Genomic DNA, 23762 nt, shown 5'->3' with positions numbered 1-23762 from the left:
TATGCACTGCTAGGTGTGGTGTACTTTATGCTGCCCTCCAAAGCAGTACTTATGCTACCTTAAAAAGTAGTACTTATGCTGCCCTCAAAAGCAGTACTTATGCTACCTTAAAAAGTAGTACTTATGCTACCTTAAAAAGTAGTACTTATGCTACCTTCAAAAGTAGTACTTATGCTACCCTAAAAAGTAGTACTTTACCCCCTAAGCAGTTTCTGGCCAGACCGCTTTTTTTTTTTTTAAACGTTAGCACTGACTGAATTGGCTCAGTAGATTATATAATTATAGGATCTGCTCTGCTTGTCATTATAGTATAGTGACTCAGAGAACTGATCTTTCGCTAATGACAAGTGCAAGTGGCACACGCAACACAAAAACGTATATACACAGCGGATCAAAGAGTGTTTACTACTAGAGAGCATGTGGTATACATACAGGTGGTAGGATATAACTGGTGGTAGAATATAGCTAGAATTGGTCCATTTCTTCTTCAAAGTTCTGCATGTCTTGAATTGATATATCTCCACAAAAATCATCCTCTGCTTTCACTTCAGTCTTTACAGTTGGCAGTCTTGTCTCTTGTTTACCACCAGTGTGCCCACGCTGCATTCGGCTCTCCCGGAAATACTGAGAGGGGTGCTCCAAACTGAAAGGGGCAGCTTCAATCTGAAATGACAAACCAGTATTATAAACAAATAAAAACAGCAGAAGGATTTATTAACTCACAGCATGAGTGATCTCATAGTATTTCTGACAGGCTAGTTGGTAGTGGTCATCCTTCAGATAGGCGGTGATGTTAGTGACTCCTTTATGTGAAACTCCATGAGTGGTGAGCATCTGTCGAATGTGACTATCATCCCAGTGACGAAAAGGACACCCTATAATTATATACAGACAAGTATGAGAGAGTACAAGAGTATTGTAGGTGAGCTCACCGTGATGGTCTCCTTGGCCTGGATTGTTGGAGAGAATGATTTTGAGGCAACTGTAGGGAGTGTAGTTGGCCCTCTTGCCCTCTTTACCATAGCTGTGTCTCACATTGTATGCATACTGCTTCTCAAACTGTGGGAAATCAACACCAAATCAAATGTACAACATGTGCCTATAATAGTGTACACCTTCTCTGGTTCCATTTTCTTGACAAACTCTGCTCTCCAGAAGGCCATAGCTTGGTCCAGTGTGAGTCCAATGCTCTTGAGGAACAGTCCGTACTGTAGACGACCGAAGTGTCTCAGATGGTGTTCTTTGCGCAGGGTCTCATACAGGGAGGAAAGGACTGCTTCAAGACCTACACAAATTATATAGGGAATCTATATATAACCACACGTACACACAAATCTACGCTGTACAACAAAAATGCAAGCCATGGTTAATTATTTAACTAATCTGAAGCACATGCACAAAGACTCACGAAGTCAATCTGGGCCAGTGAGATGCTTCCCTGCAGATTCTCTCCCACACTGGAGAAGTCCTCACCAAGGTAGCGATGTTTGATGGTCTTGAGCATGGGGGCAATCCTCTCATCATCATCCACCACTGGTAGGTGGTTACGGGTCTTCTGCAGGGGAAGAAGAAATGAAGTAGATGATATGGGTACAGAGAGGGGTGTGTTTTACTTACCACTAGTTCCTCAGAAAGCTTCTGTCTGAACTTGTTGCACACCAAACGAGCAATCATTTCCTCATTGTTGACGGATATGTACACAGCGCCCTGAGGGGACGGTAGGTTACACACAGACACACAGTGCTTGCAGAATGGAAGCTTACACTCTTGATGACCACTTGTCTGCTCTGAACCAAGTCCAGGGCGTCAGCAAATGGTACAATGTAGAAGCTGTCAGGACTATCTCGATAGAAATTCAGTTCTTCATCCTTCAGCTGGCCAAAGAATTTGAGCATTTATTTATATTTGCCTAAAAATTAATAGTTATAGACTCACCTCACTGACTTCCCTGCTGACAACATCAAAGTTGAAGTCATCTTTGTAGCTGTTAAAGAACTCTGCTCGCTCGGAAAACCCTAACAATTCTCTAAATCTCATTCTCAGCAACTCTGTTTCCAGCCTGAAACTAGCCTCGATTCAAGGCCGATTATGTGCAGAAATAGTGAGCCCCACCCCCTTCTTCTGTTTTGAGACATCTGGAATCGAGGCTAGCCTGAAACTGAAGATGTCTCAAAACAGAAGAAGGGGGTGGGGCTCACTATTTCTGCACATGCGATTGATTGCGACTAAACCTCGTGGTTGAAATTCAACTCTGTGGAGAAACTCCAACATGGTGGCTTGTCCTTCCAGCCTAAGCGACTGGTAAGTGGATTGTTGTGTACCTATAGTGGGTATAATCATAGTAACTTTTGTGCTAATGATTATTTTATGTATGTAACTAGCAAGCGAGTTGTTGCTGTACATGTTCGGCATTCTGCATTCTGCAACATTTCAGTCTGCAACCTATTAACAATTATTGCTGTTTTGCAGATGTCTCAACTCTTAATTGACAACACAAACCAGCGAGATTGATGTGACCGACTGCTGAATGTGCCAGCAGATACACAGCACTAGATTACTAACAGAAGCACTCAAATAAACAAGTGAGTCAAATACAAGTGAAGGAACATTATTCAGTATGTTCTAAAACTGCATGTTAACGATCACTGTTGTTTTGCAGATGTTTTTCACATTTCAACTCTTAGTGACAACACAGCGAGACTGACTACTGCATGCGTATGTGGAGGTGCAATACAAGCTCTATATATCATTATATGGACTGAACAGTGCAGTGTTGGAAGCAAGCACACGTTAGACAAGTGAGGAATATTATTCCGTATAAAATTATAGTCTTATGATTGTAGCTATAGTTATTTAGCATAATTTCATGCATGAAGCATAATTGTTGTAATACTTTTAAATTAACTCAAGTGACAATATATAATTAATTATTATTCTTTTTTCTCCCATGCAGGTCTTAACTCTGCAAGAGTGTACTGGAGCTAGGTTGTTTCCCAAGGGGTAGTCACTCCAATGCCATTGAAATTTGTAAACAAGAGTCTCTACAGTATGATGGGAGTTCAATGAAGTTTTGGATAACACCTGCATGTCTTGTTGTTATTGTCTGTTGGTCACCACCTGGGCACTCCCCTGGACTCTGAGACAACCCTCAGTTGTGAGAAGTAGGTCTTGTCTTATGTTTGTGGTTTAGCACAGTCACTTGTGGGTTTGTGGAGAGAGTACAGTGTGCATAATTAGTGTCTGCATGTGTAGTGCTTTGTGACAGCATTGAACACTTTGAATATTCATGCACATCTGCAGACTGATGAAATAATAAAATGGTCTGTTGCTTGCAAGTTCGTTTCCCGTTTCTATGCTATCAAGATCGTGACAGAAATGAAAGTAGTGTGACTGTCTCTTTTCCTTCGACTGAGCTCCGTACGTATCAGGTGAAATAAATACAGATATTACACTTTGCCCGTTCACTGTCCATTAGTGCATGCAAAGTAATGTCCCACTGCAAGGTATCTAAGTTTGTTCATCATTGTTAGAATATTCCATAGAGAAGAAACGCTCTCGATGTTTCAATGCTTATACATAATTATATATGATTGATTTTGATGGGGTACACACTCAGAACAAGTGTTATGGGCAAAGTGTATGACTGTCAGCTAGGGTTCTATCTGTTTTATTGTTTGGGAGAAGGTAAATTGAATATAAAGGAAGTTTGGAGAGGGTCCCCCTATAGGGAACATTTTTCATATGGATTCTCAGAATGAAAGCCTGATGTCATTTATATAGCTTTTGAAATTAAGAATTTGCAGATAGTAAAGTATCCTCTGTATAATGCCTATAGGGGGTTCGAGAGCTGGAATCCCCCTCCTGCATGTTAGTATATAATCTTTCCATCAAAATGGAAAACGTTGAAGACCAGAGCTATAGTTGAAGATGATCGGTTTTTGAAAAATTTCCACACGTGGTGGTAGCCTACATTAATAAGAGTTGCACCTTGCCAACCTCTGAGCCCTCCTATACTTGTCTAAAATTGCTACGCCTTGCACTATTGCATGTCTTAAATCAGATAGGATACTGAGTGACATTGGTGTGTTAACGTAACCCCATGTTGTAAGGACAACAATGGAGGAATGCTAGATCCAATAAAGCCAATGCTATTGTGTGGTTAATTAGCAATTGTCCAGTTCATTCTTATGGCAACAGTAGGAGGACAAGTGCTGTGGTCGACTTCCCTCATGACCCCTTTAAACAATGCAACAAACTAAAACTTACCGGGGGAGTTCGTAGTAGCTGCTTGGAAGTTTTCTGAACGGGGGTGGTTGTTCTAAAAGTATTTTCATGGTATAAAGGCAAATAAATCAATAATTCAGACATTCGTGATACTACAACTATATCCCTTTAGACTTCAAAATCACGTAAAAACTTCCTAAACAGTGCCTACCATAATTATAGCAGGTAAATTTGGGGAGCCTAATATTTCGCAAAGAGGCAATTCTTATCTATATTATTGGTGATTTTTAATTTGATAATCGTGCTGTGTGGTATTATTGACCTCATGCGATACTGTGGCTCAACCTGACTAAAAATCAAGCAAAAAAAAACATTGGTGCTATTTTTAATTTTGGCGCCCCTCACCTTTTGAATTGGCATATTGCCATGGTTACTATAAATTCTCACCCTGACGTTTAATCTTGACTTCTGCTCATCTCTGACTGATTGCAGCTGAAATTCATTTGTCGCCAAATGCAAAAATTTCTGGTTTTGATTATAATATACATTTAAAACTGGAACACTTTTGTGCTTGTCGTATAATAAAGCTGTGTTCTCATTTTTACTGCATTTACTAGTTTTTGGAGTTATTATTATTGAATTCTTAAAGCCCCCAGCCCACAAATCGCGGCCGTTATTCTGAATTAAAGTATACTTACAGAAATGACAAAATACAATGTATTACTTAATTCAGTAAACATAAGTTACGAAGTGATTTTGATTCTTGCTATTCTTCGCAACCTTTCTGCTGTGTGTCATGAGACTAGATTCAGACATGCATCTTAATTATGTACGGCTAGTAGAAGGCAGGATCTGTACATTGTCACGTGTTAGTGTAGATATTGGCAAACACTGAAGCGCAGTTGAGAACTCAAACTCATGGATTTTTATCGAGGTTACATAACTTATGATGTACATTTAAGTCAAGTGTTCAGTGGGTATGCCTATGATTGGAAGCAGATTAGTTTTTAGACGATGCCTTTACACTCTTGAGTACCCAGTCTATCCCATCATGCATGTTGAGATCAAAGTTATTCATGGCACATTGTATATGTATGTATACTGCTCTCAAATGCATGCTGTAAGTACTGCAGTTGGTCTAAGTCTGGTATTATTATGCCTCGAGGCGTAGCCGCACGAGGGATACGGTAAAGCTGACTGTGTGTGTGTCTGTCTGTGTGTGTGTGTGTGTATTCCAGCTATAACTGCTCAACGGTTACAATGCGACGAAAACTAACAGCTTCTATAGGCTTCTAGCCACGTTCTCTTGGATTTTGATTCGTGGATTAGCAAACTAAAGCTTCTTTCTCGAGTTATGGCTAGTTTGACTCACATTGAAGGCTGTTGCAGTCTCTTCAGAATCTTTCATAGCATCATCTGTCCGCACAAACTTTCTATTCAACATATGAGTTAGCCTTGCACTAAAGCGCTAGCTTTTTGTTAGCTACAATACTCAGAAAATATCTGTTAAAACAGCTAGCTAGCAGTACAGTAGCCATTTGTAAAATTGATCTCTTTGGACACACCCTTTAATTATTCCTGTGGATGTAATGCGCATGCGCGCTCATTCCCCATGTGTGAGAAAATAATATCCAAGATCCAGATCCAGATCCTCCTGGCAGAATCATCTTTGTCTTGAGGGCCTGGTAAGCCACAAAACACTACCATATAACAATATAGATAACAATATGCATGTACACAGGTCTTTTCTTCTTAGATATTATATACACTGAACTACAGATCCTGGAAGAATCAATTTTCTTCTTTCTTGATGTCCTGGTAAGCCACATAATACAAAAAATAATAACTTACAATAGATGCATGTAAATAAGTCTTTTCTTCTCAGTGACTTTATATAGATAAGCTAACTTTAATATAAAATTCATTATAGATAACACTCTAATACTTTTGAGCGAAAGCAAAAACATGGCGAGAGGCATTAGCACAGCGCCAGCTTGAACACTAGTACTTAAATTAGCAACTACTCACTTTTTACCATCCACCCTTTACAGTGAGTAAACATCAAAGCATGTACAATTACCTAGTACGTATAATAATTCCAATAGGCACAGCTCTATGGTACCCAAAACCAGACTCAATGGTACAATATTCTAATATTCTCGCTGATAGCTAGGGCTAAGTGTCCTACTCACCGCAATCCCTTCTTCAGTTTTGGCCGAGCATGGTTGTATCTGCCATCGTCTGTCAGTCAGCTCAGTTAGCTTCATATCGTTGCTGATCTGTGGGGAATGAATTACATGCAATGATGATCACACAATTCTTGTAGGTACATCAGTCATGTAACTAAGGTCTACTCTCAGCTAGAATAAACGGAATAGTACACTTACATCATCAGCTTTTAAAGCCATCCCTAGGTCTTGTTTATTTGCAAACACTAGTAGGGGTACTCCAGTGAGTTTATCCTCCACCAGAAGCTCATCCAACTGTACTCGTGATTCTTCTAGTCTACCAGAATCAGTGCTATCCACAAGTAGATCTGAGGTGTCAATGATGTGGGTTTAGCAGGTTTGACCATAATTATATAGACTAAAATTATAGCCGTACATTTGTATATTATTTTGTACATACATGTAGTACAATCCTGGCTATAGACGTGACAGAGTATGTTTATATCTTATATACTTACGCTGACACTTCCTGTTTCCTGCATAAATATAGTTTGCTGTTGGGTTGGCGGCGCTTTGAGCACTGGAGCACTGCAACAACCATCTTTTTGGTGAAGATCTCACAAAACGAATATACCACGTAAATGAATGTTTGCATTATTTAGACACGTATAATCGAATGTCGCTAATAGTCGCACTCTCCAGCTCGTTTACTCATATTCAATGTCTGCACGTAACGATAATAGACGTGTACTACTAAACCAATCACCATGCCTATAGGCTGACACAAGAACCGCCTTCTTGAGTTCCGCTGCCCACTGCGTTCAGCCCTTCTTGAAGGCCACTTCCCACTGCCACGATTTCTTTTACAGTCCTCATTTTATATCTCAAATCGTGCCTGACTACAACCCATGGTTGGAGCCAACCATTTTAAACTGGAACATTTTTGTGCTTATCGTTGTATAATAAAGCTGTTCTCATTTTAACTGCATTTACTAGTTTTTGGAGTTGTTATTAACTTGAATCAGAAGATTGGTTGTTGAGAGAATCAGTGAAGATTGCCATCACTCAAGTGGAATTTAAGGAAAGGATCGTCTTAATTTATGTTACCATTCTCTTGGCACTGTTTGAACACTTTACTAGCAATGTCATATTTACTCGTTCGTATATCAATCGAAATTCGAGCATACGATTAAATGTATATAATTATAGTACAATAATTGTTTTTTATAATCTGGATTAGTTTCACAAGAGCTCTGTAAGTTGCAGCCTCTGAGTTACTTGCCTGCATAAATTCTTCCACCCTGTGAACGCGTCTCTTTTAAACTGTCCATAGTATAAAGTGTACACAGTATATAAAGAGCTTTTAAATTTGGCATCATAATGAACTAGGGTAAATACTTAACCTCTTGAGTAGAGTGATAATTTATAATTAATAGATCTTTATTCTTGTAAAAAGAAATATTTCTTCACTGCCCGCTGTGCTATATGCAAGCAAGCACATTTCTGACAGTATAATTTACTCTTTTCAAAATTAATATCCGAGTTTGGCAGCATCACCCTTGCTCTCCCTGATCTTATTATTATAATAATATAACATTTATGGTATAGCAAATTTGCAATTTATCTCTAAACATTTTTTGCTATAGGTCTACCAATACCAATTATTAATATACAAATAATTATAACAACCTCACTTACCAGTGCTACATCGAACCTCCTCAAGTAAGTCACAATCTCTTGATGACCTGCATAGCATGCAGTTTCTTTAATTTTCTTTTCACAAGTGCCTAGTGATGGTAATACAACTTGGCATCCTAATATGGCCTGACATTTATAATTTATAATGTTCAACTTTTAGATTTCTACTGTAACTTCGTCTTTTTCCATATTTCGAACTTTTTTGAACTACACCACAAAGTGTAAGAAAATTACAGCAACTCCTTGTATATCTGTGCAACTCGTGCACTCGTCTGCATATAGAAGTAGTTCAGTCAGTATAAGTCTTCATCTTAGGAAGTATTTATGTACCTTAGGCGATTGCTCTATATCTCTGCTCCCGCGTCTGATTTAGGTATCAAGACTCTGTCTTACAAAAAATGTTGTGTTTCCTTTGCTTCTGCATACCCACCTACCCTTGGATGTGATGACACTGCGGCCATAATTTATAGTCATCTTGAGACATATCAGTGGAAAGCCGCACTTTTCCAACAAGGCCGCTAGATCTCAAAAGTTGCACATGTTTCTCTTCAAGGAATGGCATACTTTTCCACTATGAACAAACTACTCACCAGTCAAACAACTTCAGCACAACGCGAAGCCACCAAACAGTAGAGTAGTTGTCAGACATCAAACCAGACAACCAAACAGGTTATACTAGTATTTTACTATAGGGCTACCTAGTCAGTGCCGAGCCCCTCTTGAATTCCTCTTCTCCCATTGTTTTCAGGGCTTCATTGTGGTTTGCTGCAAAGGTGGTTAAATACGTAAAAAAGGCATGAAACGAGAAACGGCAATCCCGTTTTCTATATAAGCATGCAGTTACCATTCTACCCCAACGTACCTTCATATCTCTTGCAAGCACAGCATTTCCATCATGGGGTCCCCAGTACATAACTATTGTTCAATTTTGTTAATGCCTTTTAGGAATGGAATAAACAATGGTAAACTCAACTAGCCAAAATGAAACACAATAAGTACAAGTTGGAGAAGTTCCAAAACAATAGAATAAGATAACACGGTGATAATAATTATAAAGGTACCATTTTTGATAATTATTTCAATTATTTTTTCGCTATTTCAATTTTCTAATACATAATTATACTAATGTTAAAAAGATAATCAACATTTACGTTAGTTGATTTAAAGTGATCGCGGAAGTGAGGTCGAGGGTGGAGACAATTAACTGCTTCCCCCCACCCACTAGAATAGATCTATATAGGGACTAACCTTGTTTGTGCACGAAGACCCTGGGGGGCAGTATGTGCAGGGGGCAGTATGAGCAGGGGCTGCCTTTCTTCTGGCACACACACGACTGACAGGTGCCAGTTCTACATCTACAGCATCTCGCGGTTGACATCTTTAATTTGTGTACATTCAACAAATCTAATTATTACATTTATAATTTATCAAGTCATCGGATGCTAAGTTACTCACCAATCGGTCCTTTGATAGCTTCGCTTCAATTAGCACTGTATCGTCATCTATGTGTCCTACAAAGAAGCGGAACTGAAACTTCTGATTGAGGAGCTCATCGCAAGTATATAATAATAGCATAATTATTTATATCAACTTGCAATTCTTTCGATGGTCTGAGTATTCCCTGCCATTCAATCAATAAGTATAGGAGATATCAGGATACATTGACTACGCACATCGACTCAAGGTACTACCAGTAATAAAGGTGGTTGATCCTAACATGTATTTATAACATAAAATTATACCTCACCCCAATGATCTAACTGCCGTATAGCGGGTAATTTTCGTAACTACCAATTTAGTATTTTAAGTACAGCTCAACAGCTTAGGATAGTGACGCATTGAATCTCTTGCAGTAGAATAATTCCGTCGTTTTAATTTTCGTTTGATACGAAAACTTTCTATGTGGTATTATACATGTACATGATAATTGTAGGTGGATGATTTTGATCCCATATTCTCGTCACGGAAGAAGCTGCTCCCTAGACACAGTGACTTGAGCTTCTATAACTGGGACACTAACTTCTCCTCGTCCAACTCCACTCCTAATTATCAGGTACGTGTGAGAAATATGAAGTACGTGGGTATAATATATAAGAGGTGGTTGCCAAAATATGTATTAATTACATGTCGTCATGTTTTCGTAGTTTTTCTTTGAAGGACTATAACTTGTGTTGGGAACGTCCAATTTCAAAAAGCTAATTATTTTATTAGTAGCTGTTTGGTAGTGCTACAATAATATTATGGTGTCCTTAGATTCCATTTGAGTGTATTTAGCAGGGAACTATGAGCTATAGTACCAGTACTATAGATTGCTCTGGGCTACAAACTACAACATTGTACATGTATTGTGATTTACAAGAAGATACATATGTAAAAATTATTGTAGCTACATGTAGATGCTTTGTCTAGTAATTATAATAACAGAACTAGAATGAAAGAGAGAAGCTCTAGTTTCTTTTTTTGGCTTTGTTCGAAAGCAGTAGGAGACGCTCGTTTTTTGGGCAGTGTGCTGTGCTTTTTTGCTGCAAGGCTGCATGGGGGAGGAGCTGGATGTATGGAAGTGCTGAGATTCTAGGTTTGGCTTCTTCTCCTAAAGTTCCTTTCGCTTTGTTCAAGAGTAGGAGCCGCTCGTTTGCTGGGCTTGTTTGCTGCAAATTATAGCTTATAGGTGTCTTCCTTTCGCTTTGTGAGAGTAGTACGAGTCGCTCGTTTCTTGGGAAGTGTGCTGGGCTTGTTTGCTGCAAAACTGGGGGAGGAGCTGGATGTTTTCGTTTTGTGGGTGGAGCTAGGACTATAATTTTGTCCATCAAACTGAGGTGGAGGAACAGGGTTGACTTGAATAGAGACCACAGATTTAGTAGAGACACAGAGATGTCAACTTTAGATATTAGTTTTCAAAAGAATAATGATGCAGTTGCTAGGTTGGCTGTTTATATAGGTTGACTGTTGCTAAGCTAGTGCATTTCTAGTAGCCAATAGGTTTAAATAGAAGCCCTCGAGCTTTGGGACACTATAACACATAGATACCTCATGCCCATGTTCTAACTATAACTTAGATCAACGAGCACAAATTATAAAAGAAAGCGTGGGGCTATAATAATTAAAGTGTGTGTTTTTTCAGAACATAATTTATTTTCACAGCAAAGTTTGATAGCCTATAACGTGTGTTTGGAACACTACAGTTAGTGAGTGCCCTCCTAGTCTGTAGGGCGCCATAGCACTACTCAATTATACAGTTGCTCCCTTTGGTCTCGTCGTACATAATTAGTTGACATGATTATTGTACACGGACACTTTGTTCGTATTTGTTTGATATAACTCGCACACACACACCCCACGCACGCACACACAGGTGATTGCAGACAATGCCTCAGGTCTGCTGTTTAAGAATAAACGAGACAGAAAGATTATTAACGTTGACCCAAAGGTACAAGCTCTGTGTGTGTGTAGGTGGATGTGTGTGGGTGTGGGCATGTGATTGTGTGTGTGGGGATAAGGGAAACAGAAATATCGTTAACATCGATCCAAATTAAGATACAGCTAGCACAGTAGAACTAAGACAAGAAAACGAAAAAAGCATTTGACGGTGAAATACAGTGGAACCCCTCTATAGCGGACACCTTTGGGGAACAATGTTTTGGCCTTTATACAGAGGTGGCCTTTGTTGAGGGGTTGTTTTGTACACAAACTGTTCATTTGGGACCTGTGTGCCTGTCCGTTATATAGCAACTGGCCTTTATTCGGAGGTGGTTGTTAACGGAGGTTCCACTGTAGCCAAAAAAATCTCAAACTACACGTATGCTTCCTGATTGGGAGGCGCACATTATACAAATGTACGCGGGAATTTTATGGGAATAATAGGCCTTGCTCCCGAACAAATAGTTTTAGCCCCTTTCCACATGGCTGATTAAATTGAGGCCTCAGATTCAAAGCTGACAGTGAAGATTAGAATGAACTTTGTACAGTATGTTTGCTAACAATCCTCTCTAATGGAAGCATCCAAAACAACAAAACTTGTATTTGTTGTATTTAACGCTGTTTGTATGCTAACTGTACTCTCTTGTTATAAACTGTTGACATACATGTAGCTACATTGGGCTTTTGGGGAAATAATTATTATATTGAGCAAACTGTCTCAAAATTATTTTGTGAATAGAATTTTTGGGGAGTTAGAAAAGCATTATTATAATTATATACATGTAGTACACTGTGCCTCCTCCCTACTTCCCACACTATAAATAGTTAATCAATTTTTCACACGTTATTTAATGGAATAAAGGAGACCGAAATATCATTTGATGTCGATCCAAACGTACAGCTAGCATACAATACTAAAAAAGCCATTAAGCTGTACTGATTTTGACGTTTTTAAAAAAATACCTAGGACCTACATGTACATGTATGCTAGCTGTACTTCTGTATATAGCAAAAACGAGATAATAATTATTATTGATAACAAGCATCTGGGAAACAATCAACTTCATTATAATAATAATTATTATTAATTAAGCTCCAGCTGTTGACTGATCACTGGGGTTTAGTAGCGGTCCATTGCCCTGTCACAGCTAGCATACATTGCACATGTATTATTAAAAATGGGGTATTGATAACAAGTACCGTATAGCGGGAAATTTTCGTTGTTTTTCGAGGGCAGAGCATTTAAAACTGGGATAAACTCCCATGCACCGGTATTTCACATGCAATGCTATTGGTGGGTGTGGTTTCCTGGCATTGAACCACGAATATTAGAACCCACGTAACTTTCTGCTGAGGGCTCTGGAGCCAAATTGCACCAGCAAAAATTTCCCGCTATGCATTGTAGGAAATAAAGCTCCAGCTGTTGACTGATAACTAGGGTTTAGTAGCGGTCCATTGCCCTGTCACAATGATCCCATCATCCCTCACATTCATCCAGCTAGCCCTCCCACTCCACTCTCCACTCAGCTGTGACATCTGTGACCCCAATAATTGTATTTTTACGGAGATAATTTTGATCGGTAGCCTAGCCAGACTGTTGTCTTGTCCCACTACATGGAATTCCAATTTAGTGTATATGCAAATATTCTATAGTCCTTTGAAAGTAGAATGTCTGCGTGTATGGGCCCAGGGGTAGACAGCTGTTCCACTAAAAACCATTTTCACCTTGTTTGCAGAAATGCTACTCTAATTGACATGCAGTGTGTAGACTAGTGTACAGAGCCTATAGTGTGGTCCCACTGTGTGCACTGTAGCTGGTGTATAGAGCCTATAGTGTGGTCCCACTGTGTACACTGTAGCTAGTACATACAGAGCCTATAGTATGGTCCCACTGTGTGCACTGTAGCTAGTGTACAGAGCCTATAGTGTGGTCCCACTGTGTGCACTGTAGCTAGTGTACAGAGCCTATAGTAGTGTGGTCCCACTGTGTGCACTGTAGCTAGTGTACAGAGCCTATAGTGTGGTCCCACTGTGTACCCTGTAGCTAGTGTACAGAGCTTATAGTGTGGTCCCACTGTGTGCACTGTAGCTAGTGTACAGAGCCTATAGTGTGGTGCCACTGTGTGCACTGTAGCTAGTGTACGGAGCCTATAGTGTGGTCCCACTGTGTGCACTGTAGCTGGTGTACGGAGCCTATAGTGTGGTCCCACTGTGTGCACTGTAGCTGGTGTACAGAGCCTATAGCTAGTACATACAGAGCCTATAGTGTGGTCCCACTGTGTGCACTGTAGCTAGTGTACAGAGCCTATAGTGTGGTCCCACTGTGTGCACTGTAGCTAGTGTACAGAGCCTATAGTGTGGTCCCACTGTGTGCACTGTAGCTAGTGTACAGAGCCTATAGTAGTGTGGTCCCACTGTGTGCACTGTAGCTAGTGTACAGAGCCTATAGTGTGGTCCCACTGTGTACCCTGTAGCTAGTGTACAGAGCTTATAGTGTGGTCCCACTGTGTGCACTGTAGCTAGTGTACAGAGCCTATAGTGTGGTCCCACTGTGTGCACTGTAGCTAGTGTACAGAGCCTATAGTGTGGTCCCACTGTGTGCACTGTAGCTAGTGTACGGAGCCTATAGTGTGGTCCCACTGTGTGCACTGTAGCTGGTGTACGGAGCCTATAGTGTGGTCCCACTGTGTGCACAGTAGCTGGTGTACGGAGCCTATAGTGTGGTCCCACTGTGTGCACTGTAGCTGGTGTACAGAGCCTATAGTGTGGTCCCACTGTGTGCACTGTAGACTAGTGTACAGAGCCTATAGTGTGGTCCCACTGTGTTCACTGTAGCTAGTGTACAGAGCCTATAGTGTGGTCCCACTGTGTACACTGTAGCTTTAGTGTACAGAGCCTATAGTGTGGTCCCACTGTGTGCACTGTAGCTAGTGTACAGAGCCTATAGTGTGGTCCCACTGTGTGCACTGTAGCTAGTGTACGGAGCCTATAGTGTGGTCCCACTGTGTGCACTGTAGCTGGTGTACGGAGCCTATAGTGTGGTCCCACTGTGTGCACTGTAGCTGGTGTACGGAGCCTATAGTGTGGTCCCACTGTGTGCACTGTAGCTGGTGTACGGAGCCTATAGTGTGCCTATAGTGTGGTCCCACTGTGTGCACTGTAGCTAGTGTACGGAGCCTATGGTGTGGTCCCACTGTGTGCACTGTAGCTGGTGTACGGAGCCTATAGTGTGGTCCCACTGTGTGCACTGTAGCTGGTGTACAGAGCCTATAGTGTGGTCCCACTGTGTGCACTGTAGCTGGTGTACAGAGCCTATAGTGTGGTCCCACTGTGCGCACTGTAGACTAGTGTACAGAGCCTATAGTGTGGTCTCACTGTGTGCACTGTAGCTAGTGTACAGAGCCTATAGTGTGGTCCCACTGTGTACACTGTAGCTATAGTGTACAGAGCCTATAGTGTGGTCCCACTGTGTGCACTGTAGCTAGTGTACGGAGCCTATGGTGTGGTCCCACTGTGTGCACTGTAGCTGGTGTACGGAGCCTATAGTGTGGTCCCACTGTGTGCACTGTAGCTGGTGTACAGAGCCTATAGTGTGGTCCCACTGTGTGCACTGTAGCTGGTGTACAGAGCCTATAGTGTGGTCCCACTGTGTTCACTGTAGCTAGTGTACAGAGCCTATAGTGTGGTCCCACTGTGTACACTGTAGCTTTAGTGTACAGAGCCTATAGTGTGGTCCCACTGTGTGCACTGTAGCTAGTGTACAGAGCCTATAGTGTGGTCCCACTGTGTGCACTGTAGCTAGTGTACGGAGCCTATAGTGTGGTCCCACTGTGTGCACTGTAGCTGGTGTACGGAGCCTATAGTGTGGTCCCACTGTGTGCACTGTAGCTGGTGTACGGAGCCTATAGTGTGGTCCCACTGTGTGCACTGTAGCTGGTGTACGGAGCCTATAGTGTGGTCCCACTGTGTGCACTGTAGCTGGTGTACGGAGCCTATAGTGTGCCTATAGTGTGGTCCCACTGTGTGCACTGTAGCTAGTGTACGGAGCCTATGGTGTGGTCCCACTGTGTGCACTGTAGCTGGTGTACGGAGCCTATAGTGTGGTCCCACTGTGTGCACAGTAGCTGGTGTACGGAGCCTATAGTGTGGTCCCACTGTGTGCACTGTAGCTGGTGTACAGAGCCTATAGTGTGGTCCCACTGTGTGCACTGTAGACTAGTGTACAGAGCCTATAGTGTGGTCCCACTGTGTTCACTGTAGCTAGTGTACAGAGCCTATAGTGTGGTCCCACTGTGTACACTGTAGCTTTAGTGTACAGAGCCTATAGTGTGGTCCCACTGTGTGCACTGTAGCTAGTGTACAGAGCCTATAGTGTGGTCCCACTGTGTGCACTGTAGCTAGTGTACGGAGCCTATAGTGTGGTCCCACTGTGTGCACTGTAGCTGGTGTACGGAGCCTATAGTGTGGTCCCACTGTGTGCACTGTAGCTGGTGTACGGAGCCTATAGTGTGGTCCCACTGTGTGCACTGTAGCTGGTGTACGGAGCCTATAGTGTGCCTATAGTGTGGTCCCACTGTGTGCACTGTAGCTAGTGTACGGAGCCTATGGTGTGGTCCCACTGTGTGCACTGTAGCTGGTGTACGGAGCCTATAGTGTGGTCCCACTGTGTGCACTGTAGCTGGTGTACAGAGCCTATAGTGTGGTCCCACTGTGTGCACTGTAGCTGGTGTACAGAGCCTATAGTGTGGTCCCACTGTGCGCACTGTAGACTAGTGTACAGAGCCTATAGTGTGGTCTCACTGTGTGCACTGTAGCTAGTGTACAGAGCCTATAGTGTGGTCCCACTGTGTACACTGTAGCTATAGTGTACAGAGCCTATAGTGTGGTCCCACTGTGTGCACTGTAGCTAGTGTACGGAGCCTATGGTGTGGTCCCACTGTGTGCACTGTAGCTGGTGTACGGAGCCTATAGTGTGGTCCCACTGTGTGCACTGTAGCTGGTGTACAGAGCCTATAGTGTGGTCCCACTGTGTGCACTGTAGCTGGTGTACAGAGCCTATAGTGTGGTCCCACTGTGTTCACTGTAGCTAGTGTACAGAGCCTATAGTGTGGTCCCACTGTGTACACTGTAGCTTTAGTGTACAGAGCCTATAGTGTGGTCCCACTGTGTGCACTGTAGCTAGTGTACAGAGCCTATAGTGTGGTCCCACTGTGTGCACTGTAGCTAGTGTACGGAGCCTATAGTGTGGTCCCACTGTGTGCACTGTAGCTGGTGTACGGAGCCTATAGTGTGGTCCCACTGTGTGCACTGTAGCTGGTGTACGGAGCCTATAGTGTGGTCCCACTGTGTGCACTGTAGCTGGTGTACGGAGCCTATAGTGTGGTCCCACTGTGTGCACTGTAGCTGGTGTACGGAGCCTATAGTGTGCCTATAGTGTGGTCCCACTGTGTGCACTGTAGCTAGTGTACGGAGCCTATGGTGTGGTCCCACTGTGTGCACTGTAGCTAGTGTACGGAGCCTATGGTGTGGTCCCACTGTGTGCACTGTAGCTGGTGTACGGAGCCTATAGTGTGGTCCCACTGTGTGCACTGTAGCTGGTGTACAGAGCCTATAGTGTGGTCCCACTGTGTGCACTGTAGCTGGTGTACAGAGCCTATAGTGTGGTCCCACTGTGCGCACTGTAGACTAGTGTACAGAGCCTATAGTGTGGTCTCACTGTGTGCACTGTAGCTAGTGTACAGAGCCTATAGTGTGGTCCCACTGTGTACACTGTAGCTATAGTGTACAGAGCCTATAGTGTGGTCCCACTGTGTGCACTGTAGCTAGTGTACGGAGCCTATGGTGTGGTCCCACTGTGTGCACTGTAGCTGGTGTACGGAGCCTATAGTGTGGTCCCACTGTGTGCACTGTAGCTGGTGTACAGAGCCTATAGTGTGGTCCCACTGTGTGCACTGTAGCTGGTGTACAGAGCCTATAGTGTGGTCCCACTGTGCGCACTGTAGACTAGTGTACAGAGCCTATAGTGTGGTCTCACTGTGTGCACTGTAGCTAGTGTACAGAGCCTATAGTGTGGTCCCACTGTGTGCACTGTAGCTGGTGTACAGAGCCTATAGTGTGGTCCCACTGTGTGCACTGTAGCTAGTGGTTGACTTATCGCTAATTTAAACACATATTTTGATAAAGAGCTACGAAATAGATTTGTATTAGGACAATGCAAATAGCTAGTGGTGACTTTAATAATTAATGTTTGCATTTCAAATGAAGTGAAAGCAATAATAACATTTGTATGGGTTCACCACAGCATTCCATGTACTGCCAATATTCTGCCCAAACTATAGTTTGCTTGAGGATACAAATGTACTTCTCTACATATACATGTACAGAGGATTTCAGGTTGGTTGGCAGAAGTCCTCTGTACACATAGCTCTAGTTAGCCAATGAAAAGTGAGATTTAATTAAATCATACGCACCACGATCGTGGCCCGCAATAGTGACTTTTTTTGCGTAATTATAATTCTGCGATACTTAGGAAGTAGCTCAAACTACGCACATCCCTGTATAGAGGAAGAGCTGTAGAATCACGTGCAATTTAGTCTAGAATTTTCCAAGCCACGTTGCTATATTAAAATTTCATTAGCATCTTACCGCACGAAGTTTATAGCTATGGCTAGGTTGTTTACTTGTGCCGATGTGCTTGAACAGCTTGAGGACAGCAATGGCGATGTCTCCTCTGGTGATGACAGTGCCTATGAAGGAGAGGGGATAGTAGGATACCTCCCAAAGGCTACCAGCTTTATGCCAGACGCTGATGAACTGTCTGGGACTGAGGACATGCATGACATGGACCTAGACGCTAGAGCTATGGACCAAGACGGTGAAAGACCAGGAGAGGGCTCACTGTGTGACTCTGGCAAGTAGTATAGTATAGCTAGAATATCAGTAGTAAGTATAGTATAGCTAAAATAGAATTAGCAGTAATGAACAGTCTTTATGTGAGCTTGTAAATTTCATAGATCGTTCACCGATATAGTATTACACGTACGTATTGTACTTCAAATTGATATATTTTAGCACTGTTACATTCATATGATGAGAAAATCAAGCTTAGTCAAGCCTTTATACCATATGATAGGCTGATCCATAAAAAAAATTTTTGGATTTTATCTCACCGCTGGCCGAGCATTTAAAATGATAAAAACGGGTGAGCGTAATAACCGTGGTTGTTATGGCAACACATGTTGCACCATTTTATTCCTTGTTGTATGGGCATTCTATTGGTATATGGTTGCTAGGCATTTTATTGCTCTGGAAACCCGATAGAGAATTACAGACATTTCACTTCACTGTTAATTAAGAATCCGACGGTTAAAGGGTTAAGGGAACAACTTGGGAATTAATGTGATTACTATAATTATTCATGACATCATTATTGTACAAGTATAGCAATCTAAATTGAAGCAATCTTCAATTATAGCCTTGACAGTTGTATTGTGTATGGGGTCTCATGTGACAGTGATAAAGTATTTGGTGTACATTTCAGAGTATAGCGTTGTATGTCATTGCATTGGAAATAATGTAATGTATTTTGATCTGTACAGTTCAACCACATAAGACGATAGTGACAGCGACTGCCCCTCGGTTGAGTAGTGAGTGCTGGGATGATGCTCTTCTCCAGTTGTCTACCGAGATTGCTGGCTATGACAGATACAACCACAGGCTGGGCCTCAGTGATGCTGAGATTGGTGCTATCGATCACACATTTGTTGGTATTCCAGGGAAATTCCTCGCTGCTCTAAAGAAGTGGAAGAGTAAAAATATTCTCCAATTCAATCCATTGAATTCAACAGCTACTTACGGTCGATTAGTGGAAATTGCCTCAGAGATTGAGGACGGAGAGGCAGTTCGCAGCATTCACAAGGCCTGTGTGGAGCATACCAGTGAGTTACCTAGTGAATCATCACTTTGACTATTAACTTTGTGAGCTTGCTCGTCATGCAGTTGTGCCATGCCATAATAGTATACAGCATTCTAAGTACTTGAGGGTTCTACTAGCCCTGAGGGCTCCTAAATCATGCACTCATGTTTTTAAACAGATTATTACTGGAATATTCATAAATCTGATCCCTATTTTCATTGCACACAGTGTTTTATTGCAATGTTTTGCTTATAAGGCTCTAGTTTATTGTGCTGTGCTCATGCTTTCATACAGATACTGGAGCTACTTGAAAGGGACGAATAAAGAACTGATGTCAAGTAAAGAAGCATGCAATAATGTCAAGTAAAGAACTAACTCTGTGTTGACTATAAGTACTGACTATTATAATGTTCTGTGTCCTGTGTGTGTGTGCATACATGTATATATACCATCACCTTCTATTTTTATACTTTTTTGGCAAAATTTCATTTCAGCTTTCTAGTTTAGTGACCCTTTACCATTGTTGTTGGGTACGGGATCACTTCAGTTGCAGCTTCTTGTTAACCACATAGCAGCCTCAGATCAGAGAAGGCAGGCATGAGCGTGAGTAGCCTCGAGACCAACCTTTCCTTATAACAAACGGCTGGTCTCGAGGCTAGAGCGCGAACGATGGAGGATCATGCATTGCAGTCCTGATTAATGTTGGTGGATATGGTGGCTAGTCTGCAGAGGGAGCTGGACAATGCTAGGGTGAGTAGTGTCAGGTCTTATTGAGTGGACCCAGATACTTTATCTATGGACTAGCTCTCTAGCTCCCTTTGTTGTAATGTATGGTCCCCCATTGCGTACTCATACTAATGTAGTGGGTGGTGTGTGATGAGTGGAGTGGGTGGTAGTGTACCTGCGTGCATGATGGTAGTCTATTGTCTTTATTGTGTCCATCAATTCCTCAGCCCTATACACGGGTACCCCGGGTGGGCAGCATCATCCTGCATCATAACTTGTGAGAAATATAAAGTTTGATAAGAGGCTTGCATGTTCGTTATCTGTTCCATATACGTAGAGTGTATACGCAGTGTTGGGCTGTGAAGATACGTATAATTATGTGTGTTATTGTCAGCTATAATACAAGTACGTGTATAATAACTAATGTGGTTTGCAATTAGCTTATCTCAGTTGTAGGAGATTGTTCATGTGAGGTTTAGCAATGTACCCAATGGTACACAAGAATTCATGTCCTGATCTGAGGAAAGAGTATGTGCAGGTATAAGGGCTTATACAAGGTCAAGGTACTGCCCTCTAAAACCACCACTTAGTCCACTTGGGTATATACTTATTGCAATTGCTAACTGCATGTCAACTTTACCTATACAGCTAACTTCCCTCCTCTCATCTATGGTCCAGAGGCTGTATACTGGTGTACTCATGACAAGGGCAGTATCAATGTGATATTGGTGGATGGACTGCCAGCTGGGACCACTCTACAGCCTACCCCTGCATGAGGGCAACTATACACTGCATGGAGTACACCTTCAGACTGCAGTTTGATGGGATTGCTGATATTGCTCTAGTGTGTTAGTCCATGCATACACTGATGAGCTGGAGGCTGGCTCAACTCTGGAAGTGCAGGTAAAGATGGTTGATGACTTGTAGCAATGTATTAGACCTTTGTTGGAGGGAGGTCAATATTGAGCAACCATATGCTAGCTGAGTTGGCATGGGCTGAGAGGTTTCATTTGTCATTGTATTTTAAACTACAGTATGGTGTAATTATTTATCCATGCATGTATGGATGGACATGTGGCAGTACTATTGGAGGTGACCTTTCACTAATTATGACCTTTCAATGACATTCAACCAAATTGCTTTGTTTACTGTGAAAGGGGTGGAATGTAACACCTCTCTGAAAAGGGGGAGGATCTGAGCAATGATTATGTTTACTGGGAAACAAGGCTAAAAGGGGCGAAATTCCTCTTTATGTGTGGTCCCCACTGTGTACACTGTAGCTAGTGGTTGACTTATGTTTTTTGTAATAAGGTTTGCATTTTGTGAATGTGGTCTGTCTGTGTAAGACTGTGGAATGTGGGGATGAGTGGAGAATTTCCTTGAATCACGTTTACTGAACCATGTTAAGTGGTAGTCATTTGAAAGCTCTCAATGAACACTGAATACCCATAATTATCATCACACCCTCACACAACACACACCTGCCCACACACAGGCACTGGGCGTACTACTGTTCAAGCTGTGCTTCATGGATACTCCATTTGGTGACAACCCTCTAGCCATAGTCAGTGCTCAGTACAGCATTCCTGAAGACTCTCCCTACACACAAGACCCAGCTGCATAACTTGAGAGGTACATGTACACACACACACACACACACACCCTCCACCCCCTCACACCCTCCATCCCCTCACACACACACACACACACACACACATCTTATAGTCAGTACCACTGGGTATACGTATAAAATCTAGTTTAAGACTATTGTAATAGTGGGGTTTTTTCTTTGTGAACTGGACCTGTTTTTTCAGAGCTAATTATAATTATTTAAGAACACACACTAGCTACAGGTGCTATGATACTCTGCCATCCTTAAGTGTATTGCTCTAATGATACGTGTATTCTCCCCCTCCCTTGTAGGCTGCCTGTTGACCTCTGACCCTGAGCTGCGTCCCAGTATCTGGCAAGTGTGTGAGGTGGTGTCCAGGATCACAGGAACCACCAACCATGTCACTAATGTCTTTGTGAGTACCTTACTATTAGTATAACCTTATGTATAGTGGTCGGTAGACCAACAGTGGCTGTATTATAGCGGGTGGCCTGCTAACACAGGTCCAAACACATGCTATGGAGACTTTGAGGCCCATTAACCTGGCTGTATTATAGAGGGTGGCCTGCTAACACAGGTCCAAACACATGCTATGGAGACTTTGGGGCCCATTAATCTGGCTGTATTATAGAGGGTGGCCTGCTAACACAGGTCCAAACACATGCTATGGAGACTTTGGGGACCATTAACCTGGCTGTATTATAGAGGGTGGTCTGCTAACACAGGTCCAAACACATGCTATGGAAACTTTGGGGCCCATTAATCTGGCTGTATTATAGAGGGTGGCCTGCTAACACAGGTCCAAACACATGCTATGGAGACTTTGGTGACCATTAACCTGGCTGTATTATAGAGGGTGGCCTGCTAACACAGGTCCAAACACATGCTATGGAGACTTTGGGGACCATTAACCTGGCTGTATTATAGAGGGTGGTCCTGTATACTGAATATTCAACTCCCACACACACACACACACATACACACACACACACACACACACACTACCCACACACACACACAGACTGGCAGTCTATTTCCTACGGATGACTTTGGTAGCACTTCATTTGATGGACGTTCCTCTACCCCGCCCACTCATAATACTGCTGACAATGCAAGACGAGATTTGTTTGGAGCACCCCCCTTGGAGAGGGTTCAAAGGTTACGACGACAGTGACAACTGAAGATAAATTTTGAGCAGTTCCTTTTAGCTAAATTTTTAATATTTATTTTTCCGTGTGTGTAGTAGATCTATAAGTGTTGTTTTTGTGTGTGTGTAGTAGGATCACATGACTGGACTATTGACTGTGTGTATTTGTAGTTTCTCAGGCCCTCGCCCTTGGAAATTGACAGCTTTACAAACAGTTAATATCACAAAATTAAAGGCACTAAAAGAAAAGAAAGGATAAATTTGTATGATTTTTGGTCATGAAAATAATTATGACTAAAATTAATCAGTAAAAATTATGCACTTCCGCTTATTGATAAAGTTAGGGGTGTGTTTTCAATTAAAATTCTATGAATATCAAAATGCCTCCTGGAGAAACAGCCTCGAGCTAGCTAGACCAATTTTAGATTCAAAACGCAAAAAGAGCGTGTGGCACTTTACTGAAAAAGTGACAGAACTGAGACTTACAAAGAAAGCTCAAGTGTCTGTCCAAAGCTTCAATATAATGGCTACTGGAGAAGACTCAGGGTGAGTGAACACATGTAGACTAGAGTGCCACCTTGTGATTGCATGGAGGGAGGATCATTCCATTAGTCAGAGGTGGAATCACCTCATCAGAATTGGAGCTCATCAATGGAAGCTCTGCATGTTGTGTTACTCTAGCTAGTAACTTGCATATACCACCATGCATCAAGAAGTACTTTGATTGTAATAATTATTATAATTGTCCGTACACAAACTTGACCCCCTAACACACACACATCAGGTTAGTGCCGTGGATTCGCAAGAAACTCGGTTTCAAGACCCCAGCAGAGAGGAGAACGTGAGCAAAGTACA

The 23762-nt window shown here is 42.2% G+C and overlaps 4 protein-coding genes and 1 long non-coding RNA gene across 6 annotated transcripts in view; 3 read left to right on the top strand and 2 right to left on the bottom strand.

The window, feature by feature from the left end:
- The window catches only part of LOC135352174 (uncharacterized), a 62337-nt gene extending 42589 nt beyond the window's left edge, over positions 1-19748 (top strand). Inside the window, exon 18 of the mRNA XM_064551356.1 lies at positions 19717-19748. Coding sequence (XP_064407426.1) covers positions 19717-19733 — 17 coding nt within the window. The 3' untranslated portion in view covers positions 19734-19748. The remainder of the gene's footprint in view (positions 1-19716) is intronic.
- LOC135350196 (uncharacterized) overlaps positions 1-23762 on the top strand; it is a gene marked incomplete in the record, with an annotated part of 231127 nt that overhangs the window by 117073 nt on the left and 90292 nt on the right.
- On the bottom strand, positions 383-2095 carry LOC135342493 (DNA primase large subunit-like). Its single transcript, XM_064539226.1, has 9 exons — positions 1936-2095; positions 1764-1874; positions 1618-1707; positions 1409-1555; positions 1328-1340; positions 1116-1285; positions 933-1059; positions 724-875; positions 383-663 (listed from the first exon to the last, which is right to left on the bottom strand). The coding sequence occupies exons 1-9, from the start codon at positions 2035-2037 to the stop codon at positions 466-468; spliced, it is 1110 nt and encodes a 369-aa protein (XP_064395296.1). The 5' UTR covers positions 2038-2095; the 3' UTR covers positions 383-465.
- Positions 2142-10341, bottom strand: LOC135332395 (uncharacterized). Its single transcript, XM_064527717.1, has 8 exons — positions 9546-10341; positions 9339-9494; positions 8953-9028; positions 8421-8855; positions 8091-8362; positions 6612-6760; positions 6417-6503; positions 2142-2321 (listed from the first exon to the last, which is right to left on the bottom strand). Exons 5-8 carry the CDS (start codon positions 8146-8148, stop codon positions 2226-2228), a joined length of 390 nt encoding a protein of 129 aa, XP_064383787.1. The 5' UTR covers positions 8149-8362; positions 8421-8855; positions 8953-9028; positions 9339-9494; positions 9546-10341; the 3' UTR covers positions 2142-2225.
- On the top strand, positions 2169-5372 carry LOC135333583 (uncharacterized). 2 transcript variants are annotated; one of them, XR_010393983.1, is made up of 5 exons: positions 2169-2301; positions 2470-2582; positions 2660-2798; positions 2954-3161; positions 3301-5372. It is a non-coding gene; the product is annotated as an uncharacterized LOC135333583 (long non-coding RNA). The 2 variants fall into 2 exon arrangements; XR_010393984.1 differs by having other exon boundaries at positions 2954-3165; positions 3301-3316.

This window comes from Halichondria panicea, chromosome 1 (assembly GCF_963675165.1).
Source record: "Halichondria panicea chromosome 1, odHalPani1.1, whole genome shotgun sequence".
Lineage (NCBI taxonomy): Eukaryota > Metazoa > Porifera > Demospongiae > Suberitida > Halichondriidae > Halichondria > Halichondria panicea.
The sequence above is the reverse complement of the archived record's forward strand: the minus strand, read 5'-3'. Positions and strand labels throughout refer to the sequence as shown.